The sequence below is a fragment of the Thunnus maccoyii genome, chromosome 18, assembly GCF_910596095.1.
Source record: "Thunnus maccoyii chromosome 18, fThuMac1.1, whole genome shotgun sequence".
Taxonomy (NCBI): domain Eukaryota; kingdom Metazoa; phylum Chordata; class Actinopteri; order Scombriformes; family Scombridae; genus Thunnus; species Thunnus maccoyii.
In genome coordinates this window covers 25,601,217-25,627,806 of record NC_056550.1, presented here as the reverse complement: position 1 = coordinate 25,627,806, position 26,590 = coordinate 25,601,217, and the positions used below count along the sequence as shown (strand labels likewise).

The following is a 26,590-nucleotide window of genomic DNA, read 5'->3' as shown; positions in this document are numbered from 1 at the left end:
CATAAGTTTGATCATGTTAAAATATACAAAACATGGACAGTAAATTGATGCTCAAGGCCATTTCTGATTATGATGATCATTCAAGCAGCGTACTGAATTAATACCTCTGATAAGGACACTGTGAGAACGGAATTAAATTGTTTAATGGCCAAACATTTGACCATTGCTCCTCCATTTGGGTCATAGTTGTCCAAATAGCCTTGTTCCATTTTCCATCTAAATGCAAATGGACAGGTGTTGAAGGAAGTGGGAACCATTGCCATTTGTTATCTTCCCATTTGTGTGTGCACTAGTGTAACCGCAAGGTTTTGTTCTGGTATTGTGAGAAATGCATTGCCCGCTCAGTCCTCTATGAATTTCAAGAGGGTTTCAGATGGCCCAGGATGTGATGGGAACAGTAGGTATTAATACATGTGTCATAAAAGTAATACAAGTGTCAGTGCTTTTTTGTTTATGGTGTCAGTGACCGTAGATGTTCAATGACCTGCCAAAGCCAAGACCCGCCTGTGAGGGAAAGTCAGGCTGGGGTTTGTTTTTAGTGCTGTTCAAAAAAGCAGTTGTCTCTTTGTATTTCTAGAGGAAAAATGCATGTGGTGTCAGGAAAAACAGATTTTTCTTATCACAAACAGTGGCAGCACTGCTGACACCAATGGCGTCAATGAAGATGATTGTTCTGAGCTTTTAAACTTTTTGCCTCGGACTTAAATGCACAACAGCTACGTGCAAAGGTTCGGAAGCTACGCTATAACCCTTAATTGTAAATCCACTTCCAAGATAATGAAATCATATGGAAAATCTCTTGGATTTGTAAAATGATTATAAGCTGAGATTTAGTGCTGATATATTTTAAATAGTTAATTAAACTTTTGCAAGAAACATACCTCTGTACCCCTTAGTTGGATTGACAGTTCTCATGGGGTTTTCTTTACAGTTTAAGGGGACATAACATGCTTTCTGTTATTCTCTGTTATTTTCATACTGTTATGATGTTGGATGTCTATGTTAAACATGGTCAAAGTTCCAAAACTTGAGGTCAATGTATGCAAAAATGCTGACTGAAAGTCAAAAGTCAGGGCTTCAGCCTGTTCTGGACGCTCTGTTTGCAAAGTGAACTCTACTTCTTCCTCATGATGACGCCAGTTCGTTCATGCATGTCCACAAATGTCCGTCCGTTCCGTAGCCTTTTTTGCTAAGGTTGCTCGTGTTGTCCAGTCCCATATTTTGGATCATTCTGGCTTGAACATGTACGGATATATTTGAAAAGCTTGTGTTTCTAGTAAAGAACAGGGAAAATAAGTAAAATGTGACCACTATTGTTTGTTGACGGAGGAAGGAAGCCAGAGGAAGTCTCCACAGGGACAGCTTAACCAATCAGAACAGAGTGGCGGGCCTTACAGAAATAGGAGCTAAAATGACCTGTTTTAGACAGAGGCTGAACTGAGTATAAATAAGTATGAATATGAAATCTGCCTTCAGTGACATCGCTTGAAGCAGATTTCACTCATCTCCCTCTGGAGCCACAAAAAGATTTATACAACTTATTTCACATATTCAGTACTACTCCCCAACACCTGTGAACACTTTGATGCACAATATAATTGAGTTCTCCTTTAATGCCTACTCAATTAGCTAGCTTGTGCTAATGTGGCCCATTACAACCAGTCAGGGGTCAAGCAACATTGCTGAGTTGTTGAAGCTCTCTATTTTCTTACTGTACAACATAATGCCACACATCATAATTCAACAAGACAAAGATAACCAGTACCTGAAATTAGGTCTCACTTCCAGAAACTAGGTCTGTTCAGCTTTTTTCTGCAGGAAACATATAGGACCCGTTCTGGGTCACCACAATGTCTCAGAGCTCTGAGAACAATGTTACTCTCATGTTGCTATATTTATTCTAGTAACAATAGCAACTGTTAAGTCCAACTCTGGGTTGCTTATGTGCAAGTACCCAGGCTGTAACTGTAACTGACTCCTGAGGTGATCAAAATCTTGTGAAATGTTTGGGAAAAACAAACAAATGTCAGGAAATAACTTGGACTTGTGTCAGTCATGAGACAAATGTGCTACATGGTGAGAAATTAAAATGCTAGTTCAAACTCACAAACCTGCTTATCACCTATAATTAGCTTAACATAAGTTCCCATAACCCACTGATGTAAACTTAAAGTGGCTATAATCAGTATTTTTCATAATAACAATGTCTGATCTGTCAGTGTGTAATGTGTCGTGGCTCGTAGTGATGAACCTACAGAGAATTAACAGTGACTCTACAGCTCCCCTCGGCTTTACGGAGCTTTATAGAGAGTTTCAGCTCATTGTTTAGATGTCTGGCTGCAACTTTACTGATTTGGTGCTCTCATAGTGTTGTTTTCAGCCGCAGCAGGCAGCTGTTTTCAGAGAAAAAGCTCTAAAAAGCCGCTGTACACTACCTGCTCAGCACCAAACGGCAAACAGACACAGTTAGCTGTAGACTAGCTGGTGAACATAGTGGAGCATTTAGCAGCTAAAGAGCCAGATATTTCCCTCAGGAGTTGGTGGAGACCAAAAACAGAGCTAAAAGAGAGAGAATATTGGACAGAAACACGACTCCAAACTGCTAGATGTGGAAATAAGCAACTGTTTGCTAACAAGTTCAACAAGTTAATATGTCAGTGTTGAGTTCACTAGTTGTTTCTGCTGCCCTCGAGTAGCCAAGGCTTCAATCATAATCCATCTGTTGTCTATTTGTATTACCACTTATTTCATAAATATAAAAGAGCATGAAATTATTAGATCGATGTATACAACACACATGATGTGCTTTAATATTTTGTAAACAAACAGAAAATGCACAGGAACAGTCGTATTTTGTCATTTTTGAAGCCTTTAAATTAGTCTCCAATTATTTGTGCAATTACACAGACACCTTTTTCATTCATACCACATTAAGCTGTATTAGAAAAAAAAACAACAAACAAACAAAAAAACCCACTCCTTTCCGACTATGAAAGACAATACAGTCCTAAATCAAAAGGACAACAAAGCCTTTATGTCAGCAAATGAACCTCACAACATTTTTAAAAAGAGTTAGTAGCTATAGAGTTATGCTGCATGAATAGGAAATATTGCACATAGAGAAAAAGGCTCTCGGGATGACATCATTATTAATTAAGTGAAAAGAAGGAGCAGAAGTTTGTGAAGATTAGTTGGATGGACACAGATACTTGTCTGAAGCAGTCTACTAAACACTTAACACCCATACCCCACCCATAGCTATCAAATATACTTCATTACCTGCAAACACTCTCCAAGAACAGTAAAGAAAACCATACCATATGTACAAAGACAATAATTTAAGAAAAAAAAAAGGGACAATTTCTAATTGACATCATTTAATGCAGACCTGACGGAAAAAAATTAAAACAGCACATCAAGTTAAAGAAATGAATTTGTTGAACTCAAGATACATTTGGCCAACTTTCCACATCCCTACAAGGTCGTCAAGCTTTAATTTATTGTTATAAAAATTAAGATAGTCAACTAAAGAAAACATGTACAACATGACATAAGCCTAGTCCAACTAAATCAGAGATTTATGTGTAATGAGACATTGCAGTTCCAATCACAAATAACATTGTATTCAAGTTTTTATATACAGCAGACTACAACTCAAATATCTAGAATAGATATGATAGAAACAGCAATGTTCCTGATGACAATAAATTCAGGTTATAATCTGATTAATGTTGCCACAAAGAGATACCCATAAATTTATAATTCTGTTTTGGAAATGGACAGTGCATTGAATTTATAATTTCTCAATGGGAACTATTATGTTTCTTGTAAATCTACAGAGAGATTTTAGTATTAAGACTGTTTTTGACTCTCAAACATTTGACACACATACTGTACTGTCATGGTCTTTGGACTCTACAGTGGAGGTCTTCATAAGTCCAAAATATTGGATCCGAAACAGACCTACGGAAAATCTATCTAAACAAACAAATGAATGAAAAACAAAAAGAAGAGGCTCAATCTGAACAGACTCAAGGATAATTAGACATGACGCAGCAGCAGGGGTGTGGATTTGACTCAGACTCGACAAAATCCAAACAGACTTCAAAATAGACTCGGACTTTAACACCAATGACTCGTGAATTCACTTGGACTTCAGCCTTCGCACGTGGAATGACTTGGAATCCTCCTTATCTCAAGGATGAAAAATAATTTTGCACAAAGTTTGCACCGAATCAATCGTTCATGTTCAACCGATTTGCTTCAAATCACGCCAATCGCATTGCGAGAGCAGAAGGAAAGGTGTGGTTGGCAACGCGCACCAGCAGACAGACAAGTAATACACTTGTCTAGGACTTGAAACTCAATTGTCTTGACTTGGGTCTTGACTTGGGATTTAAATGCCTTGACTTGGGACTTGTATCGGAACTTCATCGCCAAGTCTTGAGACTTACTGGTGACTTTGTTGCAGCAGAATGATGTTCCACTAATTAACAGACAGCAGTGATATGTGTCGTTTCTTTCTCGTCTCCATCGGCCTCAAAAAACACATTTTCTGTGATGATTAATGACGCACCATGAGATCAGAGCTGATAGAGAATCCATTAGGATCCACTGGGGTATTAGATATATTGATGGACATCCCCGAGACCTGGGGCAATGCAACGGGACCCTACCAACCCAATTAGACTGAATATAATTTTGACTCCGCGGGATTCGGCCTCAATTACTAGGAACCGAGTGAAGACCTGTACTCTCCAGTCAATCTGACTGAGCTGTTGAGAACAAGAGCACCTACTTATGAGCTCATAAACCTTAAACAAAGCAAATTCAGTTAATGCAAATAATTTATCAAATTCCCAATATGAATGATATCCAGCTATTGATTGTTTTCCTTTCAAAATGTAGATTCCTTCAATTGAATTTATTGAGAGATTTTGAGGTATATGTACTGTATCATCTAACACTATACAGGTTTTTACTGCTGGTTCTGCTGGTAAGTCATGATCAATATATTGCACAAAAGCCGAGACATGTGGCAAAAGCATGATTGTTCAATTAAGAGCATATGGGATTCCATACAATAAGGCATTGCTTTAATGAAAACATGTAGGGAAACAGTTCACAGTTTTAATTAATGCTTGATTGACTAGCGATTATGATGACGATGACGTCCTCTTTAGTGCTGATTGTTTCTGCCAACATATCGACACACAAAACTAACCACCGGACCTTCTCAGCTGGCCAATCACAAACAGAGCAGGGCGGGCGTAGGTGAGAAAGCAAGGAAATGTGTGAACAGAATTTAAGCTAATTCAAACAACCATTAGGTTTTCATTTTCACCTGCAGACTGAAGCTGCCGTTCGACAGTGGTAAAACGTCGTTTCATACACAATCATTCTATGCTACAAGCACAGTTAGAAAAGAAAAAAAAAAATTTCCCATATACATATTATGTCCACATGTTTTGGAGACATCTGTGGAAATAATATTAATTTGGGAACTTTGCCTTATCTAAAGTTAAATCTATTAATTGAGAATCCATGATAGATTCCAGGTGGGAGAAAAAAACTAAAATAAAAAAAACAATAATGCCAAAGGGCCAGCTTTTCTTGTTTTAATGCTGCTAATATAGCCTATTTACAATCATCTATTGTATGCAACAGAAATAGCCTCTGTTTTCACTAATAAGCTGATATGTTCTGGCCGTTTATCAAAGAAGAAGAGTAAAATAAACCAAAAAAGGGAAGTCATTAATTGTGCTTTTTAACCCACAAATCCACTTCATCGTTGAAATGGGACGAATTTTAAGAGGCACCACTTGAAGTGCTTACATCAGTCACGTTCAATGAGAATCTCTAAAGCTATAACAAGGACTGAAAATACAAATAGTAAATATAGTATATTTATATATTTATAAAGTTAATACAATTCTCTTTCAGTCCCATGTCCAGTTTAAAAAATATTTTCTTCACGCTGTCAAACATCTGACATGAAGGATCCCTCTTTGTGTCAATGCGCAAAGCCCTTATGATGCTCTAAGAGAGAAATGTCTTTGCCAGTGTTGATTCTAGTTACCCAAAATCTGGATGACACAGGAAGCTTGTGCTAAAAAGCAGGAAGAGTTTTAATGTAGGAGGTTGTTTTAACAAGAAGACAGAACACCTCTGCTGAAGAAACTTGCTGATTTTTGGAGATTTCTGTTGACGTCCGTGGTGCGTTGCAGGAATCCTTCGGCCAGCCGCTCTGCAGTTAAACAGTTACCTCGTTCTTACTGGCAGTGCGGTATGTGTGGTGGTGGCCGGGAATGTACTGTAGGTGGTCCACCGTGTGTGTTCGTCGGGAGGCAAATGCCTGCCTCTTAGACGTGGACACTTGGTGGTTGACCGTCAGCGTGTTGTAGGAGTCGTTAGAGGCACTGGGTTGAGAGTGCATCTTGGTCATCTTGTGGCGGTCCATGACAGGCGTGGTGGGCATTAGCATGTCGGCGTGAGACATCGCCCGTGCCATGGCCTTCTCCCGGAACTTGTCGCGCCGCATCGCAGGGGACAGTAAGGGATCCTGGGAGTGGAGGCGGTCCGCCGACAGTAGCTGCTCCTCTGAGAGGTGGCGGCTGCTCCCGTACGCGGCAGCTGCCATGACACCGTATGAAGACAGACCGTAGTCTCCGCGACGTGGTGTCCTGGGAGGAGACAGGACATGGTCCTGGGACATGGCCCTCTGGACGCGGTGGGGACGCTGCCGCTGCTGGTGCTGCTGGGGATCTGCATTCAGCTTCACCATGTGGGTCGGACCCCGGCCACCAAAGTCATGATGGTGATGCTTCCTTGTGTAGTATTCATCTACGTCCTTATCACCTGAGGAGTAAGAAAAACATCCATGAATACTTGAACAATATTGAAGGTATACTATGCAGGATTTTCCTAAAAAACAATGTGGCCTATAGACAAAGATAACCCCGCTCAATCATCACTTATGACCCACTAGAAGTGTGTGACTGTGTTTGTATCTACAGAGACTCTGCCGTCTGCCTGTATTTTCTTATTTTCATATTATTTTGCTGTGTGCAGGATGTTTCTGGGTGTCAACCTTTGGGCAGTGGGTGTGTAGCCCCAGCCAATAACAGCATGTCTCTCTCCTCTGCTCCACTCTGCTCTCTGCTCTCTGTGTCATGGACGTATAAAGAGCTGCAGGTCTGTGTGTCTGCTTGATCGAGGGCGGGGCTGAGCTACACACACGCAGAGCAGAGAGGCCACAGAGGACAGGATGAAGCTCTGCATTCACACAAAATCCAGAAATGCTGCCAGACCTATAGGTGTGGCAGGTTTTTATTTGTGCTTTGGAACGTAACTGCTGAGAAACAATCAGAAAATAATGTTTTATTAATCTGATTCACCGCTTTGTTCTCGCTTGCGTGGCTCGCTCTCTTCATTCACTTTCTAGCTCACTCGACCACTGCTGCTCTCTCTCTCTCTCTCTCTCTCTCTGCTGGGGAGGGGGGGCCAACTTTTAATGCTGTGTGTTTACAAACACCAACCAACACATCCTGCATAGTACACCTTTAAGTACAACTTTGTGTATTTAAATTAATAAATTTTTAACCCGCCTATTCTTCTATAGTTAGTGATTTCCTACATTTCCCAAAATGCCATTCAAATAGATTGGACTCCAAGCAGGAAAAGCTCCAATGCATAAAGCTACTAATTCAGTCAGTAACACTGATGATTAATGATTCAGTGCACTCGGTTCTACTTTAGGATTCAGCTCTAAAGATTTGTTAATTAATTGGGTTTCTGCTATGACATTTGCAAATGTCAACCCCGAATTAGGTTAATGAGTTAAAGATAAAGTTGTCCTTAAATGTTTACATAAAGACTAAATAAGAGTGGATAACAAGCAAGAGGGATGGAAATGTTGACATATTAGTCTCCATTATGTCTATTCTACACCCTCTGGCTGGTAATAATCACTATCAACACAAGAGTTGGAGAGTCCTATTCAAACTGTTGAATGGTTTTGTTCATTTTCTTCATGAAAAACAGGACAAAACCAGACTCTCATCAGTGCAGATGTCCTTCAGTGTGGAGAGAACTCATCAGTATGCCGCAATCCTCAACAGTTCATGCGCTAGTGGTGCCTGAATGGGCGACCAGTCGTTTAATTTGTCTGCCAGAAAGCAGGTTGGTCTCTCCGCTGTGTGCACACACGCTCATAATGGTAAAGTCATTACGGCTGCATTAACCAGAGGCGGCAATCAGCTCTCTGCAGACTTTTATCTACCTGTTTTTGGCAGCTCTGGCACACAGGGGGATGCTACCATGGAAGCTCTCTGATAAAGTGTTGCGGCTAAGGGGTCGTTACCTCTGCGGTAGTTAATTATTGCAGAACACAGAGGTCAAATGGCCGTTTTAGGACCATATCATGCCTCACTGAGTTGTGGAGAAGAGGGAGGATGGGAATTGTTTGTCTGGATGCTCGTCTCATTGGGAGAGATGTCATGCCTGGATACAGAATGTCACCTTATTGTCCCTCCACGAGGGGTTTCATCTCCACTGCTCTGTGCATTCCTAATGACCGAGGCCAAACTTTGGCCTGTGGCGATGTGCTCCAGCATTTTTCCCTGAAGAGTTAGTTTAGATGTGACATTATGGCAGAAAATGTCAACCAAACTCAACCAGAGGCTATAAGTATACAGACAATCGACAAGCCGTGGCCCATAGCTCCATTAATAGGTCAAACTTGAGTATCCAGTCACTGCAAGAGATCTGTAGTGATTATACACTCAAATGCTAATGTGGCAGGAATGGATTATACCATAAATTCTCAATAAAAGCTGATATTGGAGTTATGGCTCAGTGTCAAATAATAGCTGGTATGAACAAATAAAGGTCGGGAAGAAACACTGAGGCTGGATGGAATAACTTGTACTATAACGGCTCAAATGGTAAATTCTGCATAATGTACTTTTTCACTGCACTTATTCTGTGGCGCTGTTCGTTGGCTGTCTTGCTGTGTTTCACACTTGGCTTTAGTGTGTTTTATTGTGTTGTTTGGGTGAATCCTCACTTGCACTGAAGCAGCAATTATGGATTTTGCTTTATGGTGCATAATTTGATTGTTTGCGGTGATTTTAAACACTTATTTTATCCAAGGATACAACCACAGCTATGTTGTTGGCGGTGTAGCCTTTGAAACCCAATACAGCAGCAGAGAATTCTTACTGTTGTTATGGAATCAAATATCTCTGGACTATTAAGCCATTAGTAGTAGACTTGATACTGAATTGTCTTAGAATGAATTAGAAGAAAGGTACTACATGGATGAAGCAAAAATGTGGATGTAAGGGCAGCATTTGTTACCAATTGAAGAGGCTTAAAAACAAACTCCCCCTGCCTACTACCCTGCTCATCAACATACAGTCCCCGAGAGCAAATACAGATGAGCTGTCAGCTAAAACCCGCTACCTGCACAAGTATCGGAGCGTCTGTGTCTTCGCTATCACTGAAACTTGGCTAGACAGTAACCTTCAGGCTTCTTAGCATTCGGGATCGACTGAAACCCCAACATCACTGGGAAGGCTTGCGGCGGCGTCTGTCTCCTCATCAGGGATAAGTGGTGTCGGGCAGTTGTGGTGAGAGAGCACCTGTGAACGCCCGACATCGAACTGAACAGAAACTTGAGTCACTTTCACCTGATGCACCCAAGTTTATTCTTGGGGATTTTAATAGCTGTTCCATTAAAAAGTGCCTGCGCACATACTATCAGTATGTCGACTGCCCCACCAGGAATAATAAGACATGTTTTATGGAACTGTCAAAGACGTCTATACTGCACCCCTGCTCCAACCACATGTGGTCTATCTCTGCCCTGTCTATGAAAGGCTACTAGAGAGTGGGAAGGCTCAAAAAAGGGCTGTTAAAGTGTGGAACAATAACAGCAAAATGGCTCTGAAGGGATGTTTCGACTGCACATTAAGGGAGGTCTTCAATAGCCCTGGTACTAGTGATCAGGTTATAGCACTGTTTGATTACACCAATTTCTATGTACATTCTGTGATACTTACGAATACTGTTAAAGTTTATCCTAATGATAACCTTGGGTGTCTAACAAATTAAAGAAACTTGCAATTCAGAAGAAAAAAGCTTAAAGAAATCAAGATGAAACAGCTAGAAGGGACACATAGAGGCAAAAAGACAAATACAGCTGGACAAGCACAGCTACACACAAAAGATAAAGGCCTCTCTGGCATCTAGCAGTCCCAGAGAGGCATGGCAAGGAATTAAAACCATGACTAATGTTCCACACAAGGGCACGGGAAAACCTACCCTTGTCTTGCATGGTAATGAGGGACTGGAGATGGCAAACCAGCTCAACACCTTCTTTTGTCACTTTGAGAGTAGCAACAGTGATAAGGCCAACTTTACTATCAAGGAATCAGAAATTCTTCACCTTTTTTAGAGGCTGTAATCCATGAAAAAGCCCAAGCCCTGACAATATTTATGGAAATGTTTTAAAGCATTGTGCGGAACAGCTAACACCAGTGCTTACTGACATTTTTAGGTCTTCTCTTAATCTTCACAAAGTCCCTACCCTGTGGAAAACATCTACAATTGTACCTGTGCCAAAAATTCTCAGACCCATAGGGCCCAACAACTTTCGTCCAACAGCATTGACATCGCTGGTCATGAAGTGCTTTGAGCATCTGGTGAAGATGTACATTGTATCACAAACACAGCACCTCACAGACTCCTTGCAATTTTCTTATCGTTGGCCAGTTCTTGACTACTTCCTACATCGGTGTGAGAAGTCAAACCTTCTCTTAAACACCTCTCAAAGAATGCTGCAATCCTCTAACCCTACTTTTATCAATGGGGAGCCAATACAATCTGTTTCAAGTACCTTGGCACTGTGCTCAACCATGAGCTTAAATGGGACCTGTTGACTGACCTCATAAGTACTAAGACACAGACATTGCTGTCTTTTTATGTCTACAACAAAATGCTCCAAATGTTTTACTGTGCTTTTATTAAAAGTGTTTAACCTTCTGCATTATCTGCTGGTTTGGCAAAGCTACTGAGGCACAGAAAAAGACTGTCAGAAAAACTGTGACAACGCCCAGTAAACTGTTTGGGGATTACGTTACCAAGTGTGGAACACATCTACAGAGACAGACTGATGAAGAAGGCAAACAACATTGTGGGTGACCAGAGGCTCCTCATTTGAATTGTTGCCGTCTGGGTGACGATATTTCCCCCCTCTGTTCACTAAAAATAGATCCAAGTTTTCATTTGTTCTGTAAGCCATTACGTTTTTAGACAGGTAATGCATTAGCACCTTATCCCCCATGCGTTTTGATCTCTCCTTCTTGGTCACAAAGGATGTCCAGCTGGTCTGGCCTGTCCTAAAGTATGAGTATGTCTATTGGTGACTTTTGTGTTGCTGTGATGAAATGCCTTGTGATTGTGCCGCAAACCAATTTCCCCACAGGGACAAACAAAGCATCTTTCATCTATCAATACAACAACAGAGTCATGTCATACTCACCACTCTGCTGCTCTGAGTTTCTCTTCTGACAAAAGTACTGTTTTCATTCACCAATCGATTCAAATTGCTTCTACTTTGACGTTTTTCTGAGCTCAGTTCAGTTACCGTCAATGAAACTCAACACTAGCTGATGTTTCAAATTAAAATCCTACCAGAAACAGGACGTAATATACGCTTTGAGCTACTGGAAGTCTTATAATTTGAAATATCGATGCAGGAAGTGTCGAGTTTCATTGACAGTAACTTAAGCATGCTTGAAAAACTAAAATGGGAGTCTAAAGCTGCAGTCAGACCCAAAATGACCTGGCAAAAATTAACTTGGATGGTGTTGCTAAGCAGAGGAAGGACAGGTAATGGCATGGGCAGGGTTGTAAACATAAAGCACAGAAGTTAGCATGGCATTAGCATGAGAGATCAATCGCCTCCCATCTCTCAGACTAGCTGGACATTGGAGAGCCTCACAATATATGCACAAAGCATATAGAGGCAGGTCAGTTCGAGACCGGAAGTGAATGTGTCTCGCCTCGTCCACATAGACATGAATGGGACCTAAATGTCGATCTTACTGCACCAAAACAGTATTTCGCAGCAGAGCGGTGACATGATTCTGTTGTTGTACTGATGGAATTATTGCTGTGGAAACGGAGATTATACAGCATTTATCACGACAGCAGGTAAACAAGGAGGAGGTGTTGAGTTTGCATTAACAGCAAACAGCCACAACAGAGAAAAACAGGGAGGCTTCTTACTAAAATACGATAAAATATACTTAAAAGTGGGGAAATTTGAAATAAAGGCACGTCTCTAATATAAGCCTGTTTCTCTCTACAGACGAGGTATTTAAAGGGCTCGAACACTCTCTGAGAATTTATGGTAATAATAATTTCAATAGAAGCTTTCTGGGCTCAGTAATTACATCACGTCCTCTTCCTCTTGAACTTCCTTTCGTTGCCGTTTGATTTAAGGTCCGCTTTTTTTATGAGTGTACACTATTTAGACTTTAAGTGACGGAAATGATTTAAGACAGGCGATGCATATTGCTCGATCTAAAACTCCGCTGTGCTGATAAAATGCGGCACTTAACAATTAACATGATTGCGAGAGGCTGGAGGGGTCCCAAACGTGAAGCGGAGCTACAAACGTAAGGAAATTGCTAACAACGGCTAATTAAACCCCAGCTCCCACTCTGCTAGATTAGATTCAATATAGCCAGTATATTTATGTGTCAGTTATTGATCACTGCAGGCAGCACAGAGCAGAGAAGACTGTAATCATATAATGCACTAACACTTGTGAAACTGGTGGAACATCAATTATAAAGTGATCTTTAGAGAGAGATTGGGAGCAGATTCTGTGAAATGTAAGGTAGAGATGCAGCAATTTCATTTACTTTTTTTTTTTTTTTTTGGAAGATTAAGGTGCCTTGTTTGTCCTGAAATGTGTTTTAATCCCTTTTAGGGCAATTAAGGTGAAAGACAACAGAGCTAAAGAAGATTTGTTTTCACTCTTTTTGCACAGCCTCCTTCGAGGAGCTGAGCAGGTATTTTGGCGTCCTCAATCTCTGCCTCGTTGATATCACTGAAGGACATGCGGAATGGAAGAGGAGCCACACACACACACACACACACCATCATTTAAAATTGCAAATAAACCATACTAATTGAATTTAGTCATAATCATCTCTCCAGATGGTTTAATTAAAATAGCAACTAATTATATTACTTTTAGGCTTGTTTCCAAAGACCTCACTCATGCTTGAACCAATTTTTTAATTTTTTTCCAAGTGGAAGGGCTTTCTTCAAGGGAGGACTTTGCTTGCTTGTTGAACAAATTCTGTTGGGCTCCTGTCTCAAAACTGAAAAGCTTTCTTTGTAGTTCAGCGTGATTCATCTCTGTGATTTTTTTCTGTGTACAAGGCTCCAGTGAGATAAGAGCAAAGCCCTGAGTTGATAAGGGAGAAGAAGAGGCAAAAAGAAGAATGTCGAATGCGCTGAAAGGAGATTGCGCCGACGCATGTTTTTCTATCGCACATCCACACAGTGAAAAAAGGGAACCAATGACACATTTATATGGCTTTCGCTCAGTGATAACTTCTCCTAAGGTTGCATTCACGTGTGTTCAGTACAACTGCATTGAATTTTGTCCCTGTCAATAATACTTTGTAGAAATAGAAGTCTGGATATGTGTAAAGGGTGCTGCAATGTTTTCACTGAAAAATCAGCTTCTGAAGGCTTAAAAAAAGAAAAACATCTTTACCGTCACCGAATGTGGTAAATGTGATAACTCGCCACACAATACGAGCATACAGCATGTTTCCACTGTAGTGCTTAAATCACTCGACTGACAAATAGGCAACATGATGGAACGCTTAGCAGCACATATTCAGCATCTGTTTACTTGAAAATGCAAAAGCAAAGTCTGAGGAAGAAGAAAAAAATGTGCCATTTGATTAGTTCACTGATCTAAAGGAATTTTCACGCTCAGACGAGAGCAGTCCAGCTACAAACAAAACTCTCTCCCCTCTACGGTGATCTCATTGCTCCAAAGTAATCGTCTGAAAGGAGTTCATCTCAAAAAACTGACGCATAAAAAATTGATGGATTTCAGGATCTAAAGTGGGAGAGTAGTCGACTGAACATGTTGGATTTTGTAAAAATATTTTTGTTCCTGGTACCTTGAAGGTTTTATTTGAACCATGTTTGAAAAATCCTCTAGAGCTCTACATCAGTTTGAGAATGAGAAGAGATATAAATACATCCAGAATTCACACCCTTGGTATTATCTTAACAGAACATTCAGATTTAAAAAAAAAAAAAAAAAGTTTCCTTCAATATCTTTGTTAAATGTTTTCACTCCTTCTGCAACAAGGTTTCAACAGACTAAAGCTATTACTGATCATCTTTCACATACTTCAGTTATCATTTTATCAATTAAAACTTTCTACAGAAATCATGCCCATTATGTGTAAAAGTTAGATAACATTTCTCTTTGAAAATAGCTGGAATTGAATTAAAAGGCTGGAATAAGACTGAATGATAAATTAACTTTCCATACTTGTGTTGATAACCTTGTAAAGAAACTTATCTTTAAAGTTCATTATCTTTAAAGAAATAGTTCAACATTTTGAGGAAATATTTGCCTTTGTATTTGCCAAACTATGGTTTCGCAGGGTTTTATGTGTTGGACAAGTTCTTGGGCTGACGCAGTGACTTTCTGGAGTCTTTGCTGGTTGCCTGGCAACCTCACAGTGTCGACTAAGACACCAGGAAGTCCAGGAAGACTCCTGCTAACCCCTACCCCCTGTAAAACCAGAAATTGTCATTTTTAAACTTTGATTTTTATAATTATTAAACAAACAAGATATAAGGTGTTTATTAGTGAGCTTTAGAGGTGCTGGCAGGCTGATTTTGTTACCTTTGGACAGAGCCAGGCTAACTGTTTCCCTGTTTTCAGTCTTTATGCTAAGCTAAGCTAATCAGCTGCTGGCTGTAGCTTCATAGTTACCCAGTGGTGAAAAAAGTACTCAGATCTTTTACTAAGTAAAAGTAGCAATACCACAATGAAAAAAATACTCAATTACAAGCAAAATTCCTGCATGAAAGATCTCACTTTAGCAAAAGTACATAAGTATTGTCAACAAAATGTACTGAAAGTATCAAACGTAAAAGCACTCATTATGCAAAATGGCCCAATTTAGAATGTTGTATCATGCATGTGAATATATTATTTGAGTATTAAAACTGATTAATTGTGCACATGTTAATGTTGTCAAGGTAGAGCTTATTTAACACCTTATACTGCTGAATAGTCTAAACTATGACAATGCATATTTTATGAACTGATCATATGTTTTACATATCAAATATTGATCTGAAAAGCAGCCTAATTAGTAACTATAGCTGTCAAATAAATGTAGTGGAGTAAAAAGTACAATATTTCCCTCTGAAATGTAGTGGGGTGGAAGTATAAAGTAGAACAAAATGTACCTTGAAATTGTACAGTACAGTACTTGAGTAAATATACTTAATTACAGTCTACCACTGTATTTACCATACAGATATGAGACTGGTATCTTCTCCAACTCTCAGCAAGAAAGTGAATAATTGTATAACTGAATTTTTGCATCCTGGCTTTGGAAACACATGTTAACTACTCAATACTACCATTTTGGCTAAGTCTGCTATTTAGGCATGTATTTCAAGGGACTTCCATGTGAAATAACGGTTAAATAAATAAATACATAAAAAACTTGATGGGTAAACACACAAAACATGCATGTGCTCAGAGGAATACAATGCATGCAACGGTCATCAGCTTGAACGTCATCATTGCACTGCAAATGTCACAGCAAAGATAATGGACTATAACACTGCTGAGACATTAAAGCTCCATCTCGTTGGCGTATAGATGCCATTCAGCTGAACAAAATGGCTCTTAAATATGTCATTACGAGACATTAGCAACATACATGGGCCGCAGATGGAGCCAAATTACATGCCAATTAGATGTCAGTCGACGGGCCGATAGATGAGACGATGGGAATGAGTACGGAGGCTCATGCATTTTAAGAAGTTTATTTCCCCCCCCTGAAAAGGTGAAAAAGTGAGGGTTATCTGCATGATGAGCCACCAAACATCTGGAGATACTTATGATGCATGTCTCTGTAATGGACATTCAGATGCTTCATCAGGCCAGACGCGGCGAATGTGGCAACCCTTTAAACGCACTGAGGCATGAGGGTGACGTCATTCCCTGTCTTTTTTAGTGCATCAGGCAAAACACGGCGACGAAGGACGAATGAAGGACCACCTACTTAATCTGTGGAGAGAGGAGGAGTATTTACTTAAGTCAGACTTGAGGGCCAGCTCGTAGGAGGGCGGCAGATGGCTGAGGTTCTGGAAGGATCTGGAGAGCGACAGGTCGTAGGGCTCCGTCGCTGAGGTCAGGATGTTGTTCATCCGCTGGGGTCTCTCTACAGGGGACAGGGGAGGAATCCATGCAGTGTAGTCAGTACAGTCGAAAAAAGAATGGGTTTATACACTGGGAGTCTTTACTGGAGGAAAGAGAGGGAGGCAGATAGAGAGGGAGAGGACTGGGAAGTGTGGGGTGAGAAAGACTGAGCAGGACTGCAGAGGTTTTAGGTGACGATTAACATTCTGGTGGACATATGGCAGGTTTAAGGTAATAAAGGCGAAAGAGTCTTGGTTGCGTTTCTAGATGTGCGTCACAGTTTGGTCATCACATGTAGTGGCAACTGGTTGTCTTTGGTCCATTTGCTCCAGAATGAATACAGGTTTAGGGTTAGGGTTATCATTTTGGTCTACGTAATCTGATTAACCGAAAATTTGTCTGAAATTTGAATCACTGAAGTACAACATCAACTATGACAGGTCCTCCATCTAGTGGCCTGGTCGTGAAGATGGACTCTGTGTCAAAATCTAGTTTCAAGACCTCAATTGTTTAAGTTTATACGTGTTTTATTAAATTGCACACACAAGGTATTAATGCATCATAAGAGTACTGTAAGGCTACATTTTCATTATCAAAAGGTTTGACAATTATTTTCTTCAACAATTGATTTTTCAGTGTATATAATGTGAGAAAATAGTGAAAAATGCCAATTATTATTCTCAGAAGCCCAAATTAACACATTCAAATGACAAATTTTGTCTGAGTTTACTATCATGGAAAACTGGGAAAACTAGCAATTTTCACATTAAAGAAGTTGGTACCAGTGAATTCTAGATATTTTTGCTTAAAAAATTACCTAACAAATGTCTCAAAATTGTTGCCAATTAGTTTTATGTCAACAATGAATTGATCCTAGAGTATTACTGTGTATAGTGGGGGTCAATAGGGGCTCAACAAGAAACCTTTTTGTTGCTTCAAACCAAATGAAGTGAATTTTGCTTCACTTTATTTGAGTCTCCTTAGAGTTTGTTTTTACAGCCACCGTGTTGGGAGTTACTTCATATGTGTAAGTCTTGGACTGATTTAAAACTTAAAAATAACTCAAAGAAGCCTGGATGTTTATTTGGGTCCATTTACATCCTACTGTTGAGTTTGTAAGCAACTTTAAAGCTCACATTGCTGAAACATGTGTCACCGTTTGCACACAAGCAAGCAAGGGTGCTGTTTGGATTCATTCATGTAGCTGTTTTATTTTATACTTGTATGGATTTTGAGTTCAATGTTGTACAGTTCAGTTCTGCTATTCCAAAGCTGCCACTCACTACTCAGGCTGTGTGAAGATTGGGGAGGTTTGCACGTCCTCTGCAAGCATCTGCTACCTAATTACAGATAACACCCTTTTACGTGCATCTCCACAGAAGTATTATTCTGGCATCAGTCTGAACACACTTTGAAGGACAACAGTTGTTGTGTGTATGGACAACCACCAGGAGGCATCTGTGAGGCATCTGCAAATAAGGTGGCGCCATATCAACAACACTGGGATGCCAGTGCTTTTTTGGGTACTTTTCACAATGAATGTTTAAGAGACGTTAGCATGCCTGAACGAACTGACAAATGATGCCAGAATCTATTTAATCCAATACTGAATTTCCACCTTACCAATTAAGAACTGGTTGTAGACAGCATTTCGCAAACTATTTCAAGATTATTGAATGATTACTGAATGTTGACAGGTTTTAGCATCATTAAGATTAATAATCAGTGCTTGTATGTCTTCACACTTTCTGAGCAAGCTGGGATCTGCATCTGTTAAATGTCGTCTAAGCTGCTCAGCTGACATTTAGTTCACTGTGGAATGCCTTTAACCATTCGGGTTTGGGGTATCAGTGATATGTGTGGCACCATTATGGGTCCCTGCACTGTGTCGCGCTCCTGTGGCTTCAGTATTTGGGACGCCCAGTCATGGGTCAGGGGGCGCAGCAGGAGGGGGAGTGCTAGGATACGGGCAGGGACTCTGGTGGTGGATTTAAAAATAGGACTGGGCGACTACTGCAGCGAAGAGGACAGGGACATACATAACACCAAGGAACATACGATGTAGAAGGGAGAGACAGTCACTAAGTTGGAAAAAGCGTGTGTGTCTGTGGGTTTGTGGGGAAGAAAGAGGGGGGAGAATAATGTGTAAAGAAAAAGATTTCGAGATTAGACTAAAGGTCATGGATTGTAATGCAGCGGCGTGAAGTTTTGTGACTGCAAAAGATACACAAGCGCTTAAAGGAACAAAAAAAAGAAAGAAAGAAAAAGGAGAATAAAAATGACCCCCAGTGTGCAGGTAAATTTAGATCTCTACATGATATATATATATATATATGGAAGAAAATATGAAAAGGCAAGAAAAAATACACATAAACACCATGTGCATGTGTATTACTTACCGTATCTCATTTGTCTGTGGGCTAACAAATCCAAGTGAGAAAAAAAGGATCAATGACAATCAATGTGCACAGTTATGTTTCAACCAAACCAGAGGCTGCCCCTCGTTCAAAGCCAACATTGCAAGAAGGCTGCCATGGGTTAACACATAGTCCAAAACCAGCAACTCTTGAATTATGCATAGCAGCTACCGTTCTCGTCAGAAGCTAAATAGACTTCAAAAGCGCTGTTTAAAGGGTTTTATTTGGTGCTGAAAATAGGCTACTTTTGGAGCCCATTTGCCAGTGAAAAGGCCGCATTGTTTAAGAGGCAGCAGGTGGACCACAGCGCTCCATTAACGGTGAAAAAGTTTGCATAATGACTCAGTCTCTTAGCTTCAACCTGAAAACACTGACAACAAAGCATCGATCTTTGTAATTTTGAAGAATATCATAGAGGGTTTTTCTTTTTCATAGAAGAAGAATTAAGGCAGATTGCCTCTTTGATTACACAGTGTTTCATTTCATTGCCGTTTAGATGCAGGACCATTCAGTAATTCCACGCTAAAAGCTGGCTCTCCTTTCACAGAAAATCACATTTGGAGAAATAGATGGGATGCAATAACAGTAATTGGATTTTCAATAACTTCAGCAACTTGCACAGATGATCCTTTGATTACAATACACTTTTTGCTTTTCATTTTTCTCCGAGCACTTCTTTATCAGTTCCTCAGATTTTAATTTCCCAGTGAAAGTCATACTTTGTCCTTGCAATTTGAAATAGTTTATCACAAGAACTGTTTGGCGAACTTTCATTTAGAGACAGACAGTGCTGCATATTATTTTTGGAAGTCGCATCAGATTCATATCTATCATTAAATCTTGCTTAAAATTAGATAAGCCTGCACAGAACTTTATTTTAGCACTGGAAGACACGACATGATGTTAAATAATCGGTTACTTTGCTGGCATGATTCTCAAAACATTCACATTTTATTTTGTAGGCTTACAGAGCAAAGTTATTCTTACCCAGTTTAGGTGTGAGTGCAGTCAGATCCAGGTGGCTGTGCTGGTAGTCATGGTGGTGGTTTCCTATTGTAAAAAGAACAAAAATGTTAACACTGAATTTCAACATGGTGAAAAGAACCGACAGAAAGAAAATCAGATTTAACAGGTGTTAATGTGTTTTGCCACAAGGTTCGCCCAAATCATAAAAAATAATTTCCCTCAAAAAAGTGAAGAAAACTGAACACATCACACTGATTCTCAGGTTTCTGTGTTGGCATCCAAGTGTATTATAGAAGAAGACAACTGGTCAATACATCTCCCAGTGGTTTACGACCAAAACACCAAACATTTCTGTCTATCTTTTACCACATGAACCCTCCTGGCCTCTGAGGTCATCTGCTAACTGTCCTCAGAGTCCAAACTAAAAATGAAGAAGCAACATTTAGAGTCAAAAAACACTTCGAGAAGATATAAGATCTTGATTTTGACATTTAATATTCTCCACTACGTATCTTCACCATTACATCCTGAACTACCTTCTATTTATTTCTTCTTTTTCTTTTAAAGGGGACGTATCCTGCACATTTCCAGGTCTATATTTTTTATTCTGGGGCTCTACTGGAATATCTTTGCATGATTTACAATTAAAAAACCTCCTTATCTATCTCATACTGGCCCTTTATGCAGCTCCTCAGTTCAGCCTCTGTCTGAACTTTGACTATATTTAACATCAAACAAACGGAAAATCACAAAAAGCATATGTCCCCTTTAAGATTTAAGCTTTTAAATTAGTGATTGAACTGTCTTCTGCAGTACTTTTCTATTTAATGTTTAGTCATGCTTGTGACGTGGGTGTAGGGATGGCATCTGCATTATCTCTGTGAGCATTTTAGCATTTAGCTAGTCACAGAGTCGCTGCCACGGCTGTAGACTCTTCTTTAATACATTATGTAAACACTTTATGTGCATGCGGTGTCCTATATAAATAATCTTGCCTTGCCTTGATAATCCTCTCACACCTTGTGGATGTGAACTGACTCCTTTTAACTGTGAGTTTAGCACAACAAGCTCAGCTGTAATACTGTCTGGCGAATGTTATCCTCCTGTTGGACAGAGTATCAGTCAGCTTTTCCATCCGGTCCAGTCAGTCTTTGCTGTTTCTCCAGATATGAGAGCTTTGATTTGTGCGGACTGTCTAAAGTGAGCAGTAAACTGTCACTGCTCAGTTATGAGACTGCATGCGTTTCCTCCATTGACAGAATCCTCAGTGCGCCACGGCTTTGCCAAAATGATTGATTGTAGCCTCTTTATACGGGAACATGGAAGCAGCTACACCTCATGGTGATCCATCTTTGCTGTAAGTGAGTCATCTGATGTTGCACTAATACTGTGTGTTATTTGAGGGAGTAAAAGAACAAAGCAACATAATCTAAGACCTCCATCACTGAGCAGCAGTGGGAGAGTGCCTTTATTCAATTATGCCAGGTCTTTCTGAAAAGCAGAGCATACAAAGAATGGATATGTGATTGTTATACCTTATTTGCATTTAAATATGTTCATCTATCATCCTGTAAAAGTGCTAAAGACCATAAAAACAGAGCATTGATACCTTTTTAAAAGACGTATAGGAGCTCTTTAGGAAGCTTTGATTTGACAACGGGGGGGTGGGGAGGGGGGCTGTGTTCTGCTTTTGTTAAAGATCAGTGTCTGTATTTCAATGATGTGGCTTTCCCAGCGGGTGGATTTGACATTTCTGACAAATGTTATTTGACTTTTGCTAAGATCCGAGCCTGTGTGAAGATTAATCTCACAGACTTAATGTCCTGTTGTTGGAATTCCTTTTTAATCTCAACTGAAACTGATATTCAGTTCAGGATGAGGAAAAAGCATGAAGACTCGTCCAGTTAAATGGTCTTAAGTAGCTGTGTACCGTAATTATAAAATGAGACTTTGGTCCTCAGTGCAGCTCTGCTCTGCTTTCCAATAGGTTTGATCAAATGACCAATTATAGCAGCAACTGAAAGCTCAGCTAAATTACTATGAACTAGAAAAGAAAAACCGGTTTGCACCAAATAAATAACAACCTTTTTCTATCTGTGTAATTGCAAACGCTGCTTTTTTCCCACATTAGAGAAACCAACTGCCACATTAATTTCACTCATAAAAATCTATCACAAGCGTTTAACCAAGGTTCAAAAGTTTATCACCCTGTGAAGATTGTTTTCTTTGTTAAGGGCTTACATGTGTGTGATCCAATTATCCAATTAAATGTGAGATATTTGAATGTTATTGCTAGTATTGTGCAGTCCTTGGTCATAAAACAGCTCTGAAAGCACTAAACTGAGCAAATGTTGTAAAAAAAAAGAAAAATCTTATTTGTTCATGAGGAGGGTGAATTTCAAAGAAAAGACTCAATGATGTAGGCAGGCATGAATCAGCCCCAGGACAGTGAACAATAACACCAAAGCCTTTAGCGGGAACACATTTCACAACAAATCTGTTTTTTCCCCTTGCGTGTGGAGTGTTTACTCCTTTAGTTCTCTTTGGTCAGTGGAGAACAATGTCATTTAAAGTCAAGTAGAAACCAAAAAAATAATAAATGCACAAAAATGCCCGAAAATACAAATCTGTCCTCAAGCAACAGGACCCCAAAACAAGCTCAGATTTATGGATGTGAGAAGAATAATGATGAAAAACAAACTGAAGGCAATCCGATACGTTTCCATTTGTGCTTATAAATAAAAAATAAAAAAAAAGGAAAATTACGCCAACTGACAGAGACAACATCATCATGGTAAGTCAGAGGTACAGGAAGCAGATTTGTTTTGACATATTCTTCCACCAAAACCTCAAACAGAGCAGGATGACAGAAATCTCTTCCGTAACTGCAGTTTAGGGCACTGCTGTTGCAACAAACTGAACTCGGTTGCAACATACGTGTGTTCATGAAATCTTTCCATTGTTTGTCACTCTTCATTTGCACCTGCTACAAGCCTTGACATGTGTCGAAACTTTGTCTTGTAGACAATAAGTTTAAACTGTTGAGATACTGAAAAAGTCATAACATGAAGACAATGTAGGAACATAACATACTAAATATATAAGTATAAAGATGCAATAACATCACAGCTTAATGTGATGGTGTCTTTCTGAAAACCATGAGCATTAACTGGAACTTGGCTGCAGCATTTGGGATTAGTGAGGTCCAACACTGATGTTGGGCGATAAGGCCAGGCTCCCAGTTGGTGTTTCAGCTCATTGCAAAGGTGTTGGATGGAGTTGAGGTCGGGACTCTGTGAAAGCAAGTCAAGTTCTTCCAAACCAAACTTGGAAAACCTTTTTTTTTTTTTTTTTTAATGAACATGGCTTTGTACACAGGAGCATTGTCATGTTGAAACAGGAAAGAGACAAACACAAATTTGACACAAAGTTGGAAGCATGCTATTATCTAAATAAGCACTGTGTGTGGCAGCATTAAGTTTTCACTTAACTGAAACTAAGGAGTATATATAAGCCAAACCATGAAAAACAACAATCTCTCAGAATGCATAACCAACAATAAGAGAATAATAATGTTTCCATAATAAAAAATATAATACATTTAAAAGGTAAAAACATATTATGTACATGTAAATGTGCATACATAAATTGGCTGCTGCAATCAACAGACAACTTACAGATAATAATTAGACGTTATGTATAATTTCATCTGTGGTAGGGTTTAAAGATGCAGCACTGACCCCTTAAAGCATAAAGCTAGCAGCACATTTGTTGGGGACTATTTTCAGCAGTGGATCAATCCAAATTCGGTGCTCCAGTGACTATTTCTGGCAGCAGGATAGTACATGTAGGATTGACTTACAATAAACTACGTTGTATGTATTCATGGTAATGAAGGAGCGTGTCACCCAGTGTGACGGTGTGGCTCACTGATGTGTTCTTAATAGTCCTGAATAACAATAGAGCTTCTATGGAAGAAAATTAGAGAATATCACCAGACTTATCCTTTAAAAACACAGTTTCTCAGTCTGCAAGTAAACTTGATGACCAAATACTAATACAAATACTACCTAAAGAATTAAAGTGAGAGTTTTTTGCCATTAAGTAACTGATTACAATACTGAGAAAAATGTTCATACCATTGTTCATCATTGTACTGAATGTAAAAGGATAAATCTGCAGCTTAACTCCGTGATTTGCTCTGTCAGTAGCTGATGTTAAAGATTTCAGCTGTTTCTACTGCAATCATACCAGTACTGAGAAAGTGGAGCAAATGTAATTTCTCCCTCTTCCTCTACAGTCAACACATCCTTCTACCAAAACGACAGAATAGGTCTATTCCCAAAACTACATATATGAGTGTTTTCAACGCCCTCTATAGGACGGACAGAGACCAGACCACTTTGGTCGATTGTACCTGCTCTCCTGAACGTCCCATAGGAGCGTAATATGCCGCTTTCCTAAACTGTTACAAATCACTGTTAAAAAATAATGATGTTTTATGGTGTGACAACGCTGTGGTTAAGTTGTCTGGTTAGGTTTAGGCACAAAAACCTCTTGGTTAGGGTTAGGGAAAGATGATCACTCAAAACGTAATTAGGGTTAGGGTTAGGGTTAAGGTTAGAAAGGGTTAGGGTTGGAAAGGGTTAGGGTTGGAAAGGGTTAGAGTTAGGGTTGGAAAGGGTCAGGGTTGGAAAGGGTTAGGGTTAGGGTTGGAAAGGGTCAGGGTTGGAAAGGGTTAGGGTTGGAAAGGGTTAGAGTTAGGGTTGGAAAGGGTCAGGGTTGGAAAGGGTTAGGGTTAGGGTATGAAAGGGTTAGGGTTAGAAAGGGTTAGGGTTAGGGTTGGAAAGGGTCAGGGTTGGAAAGGGTTAGGGTTAGGGTTGGGGTTGGAAAGGGTTAGGGTTGGGGTTGGAAAGGGTTAGGGTTGGAAAGGGTTAGGGTTGGAAAGGGTTAGGGTTAGGGTTGGAAAGGGTTAGGGTTGGGGTTGGAAAGGGTTAGGGTTAGGGTTGGAAAGGGTTAGGGTTGGAAAGGGTCAGGGTTGGAAAGGGTTAGGGTTGGGGTTGGAAAGGGTTAGGGTTGGAAAGGGTTAGGGTTGGGGTTGGAAAGGGTTAGGGTTGGAAAGGGTTAGGGTTGGAAAGGGTTAGGGTTGGGGTTGGAAAGGGTTAGGGTTGGGGTTGGAAAGGGTTAGGGTTAGGGTTGGAAAGGGTTAGGGTTAGGGGTGGAAAGGGTTAGGGTTAGGGTTGGAAAGGGTTAGGGTTAGGGTTAGTTGGAAATGGGAAGCGAACAGTGGTCTCCTGCAGCAAAGACCACTTTTTGCCATCCAACTATCTAGCCATCCACCCAAGCTAATAAGGCAAAATCATAATTACTGGGTCATCATTACTAAGGCTGCTAGATGTCATAAATGTAACTATAGGTAGTTTTTGTCGGCCTGAATTTTAGAGCCGTACTGTCGTTTTTTCTTGTGACTTGGTTTTATTGTTCGCACTGAGGCGCTGACATCTTGAATCCACCTGACAAAGAGCCCAGCAGTATGTGAAGTACGGTGGAGAGAACATACCTGCTAAGTGTTAATACATAATGCAGCAGCTCTCAGTGACAGTGAAGTGTGTCACATGGATTGGCTGTAGTAATGCAGGCGGCTCTGTCACAAATGAGTTGAATGCTTCCAGGTTCCGGCGGGTGGACAGAGGGGGATCCCACTGTGACCCAGATCCATTTTAAACGCCTCGCTCTGGGGGAACTGATGGACAGACGCTGGCTACGGAGAGAGCCCATGCTATGTCATTATACTGGCAGAGTGTGAAGTGCCATGTGGACCTGGTGGGACAGATCACCTCGTTTTGCCCTTGTGCATATGTATGTGTGTGTGATGGAGAGGCAAAGCGACATTAAGGGAAAGCGGGAGAGAGAGGGAAAGATGGGGGCTTGCTTTTTGCTTCTGAACTATTCAGAAATGAACGGATGTAAAGCACAAAGTCGATATTTTAATTAATATATTGGCTTGTTGAGAACACCTCTGTATTCTCTGCCATCTTTCCTTTAACAAAACACGCTAAAGCCTCTAAATGGAACATCACAGTATATTAGGTATTTTAAAAATTTAGACTTTCCCAGTAGCATTTTCCTCGTAATTGCATTTCTCTCAGCACATTAATGAATCTTCACTCTGTCTACAAGTGAAGCATGCCTGTCTCGAATCATCACATCCTGTAAAGACCAGGCCATTTACTTAAGAATGTTTTTGCCAGTAACATCTTTTTAAAATTTTCCATCTCACAAGCTGCAGCTGTGAGAAAAAAAAAAAAACAAAAACAAAAAAAAACAGTCACTCTGTCTTCCTTATCTCATTGCTGTAAAAACAGTGTGTGACAGCACATTTCTAAGTGTACAACAGAAAAGCATTGGTCCACATAAACACACAGAGAGTCTCTCAGCCTTACCCAGTGTCACGAGCTTGACCGACGGCGTCTCGGGTGAGCGCAGCTTCTTGGGAGTCTGTGAATTACTAACAAGGATAAGCACAGATTTATCTGATGTCTTCTTCGATATGTCAGAAGTAACATCACACAAAGCTGCCGTTATCCTTGCCGTGGAATATAGGACTCCGTGAATTAAGAAAACAGAGAGGAAACTGAGGTATCCAAGTTAGCAACTGATGCTGCAATGATGAAGAGGAAAACCTGAACTGAACCAAAGTAGAACCTTGAAC

At 40.1% G+C, this 26,590-nt stretch overlaps 1 protein-coding gene across 1 annotated transcript in view; it reads right to left on the bottom strand.

The window, feature by feature from the left end:
* Window positions 1-2,831: 2,831 nt before the first annotated feature.
* LOC121883375 (protein shisa-6-like) overlaps window positions 2,832-26,590 on the bottom strand; it is an 89,590-nt gene continuing 65,831 nt past the window's right edge. The window contains exons 6-8 of the mRNA XM_042391584.1: window positions 19,900-19,962; window positions 16,389-16,517; window positions 2,832-6,858 (exon numbers count right to left, since the gene is read on the bottom strand). Coding sequence (XP_042247518.1) covers window positions 6,254-6,858; window positions 16,389-16,517; window positions 19,900-19,962 — 797 coding nt within the window. The 3' untranslated portion in view covers window positions 2,832-6,253. The remainder of the gene's footprint in view (window positions 6,859-16,388; window positions 16,518-19,899; window positions 19,963-26,590) is intronic.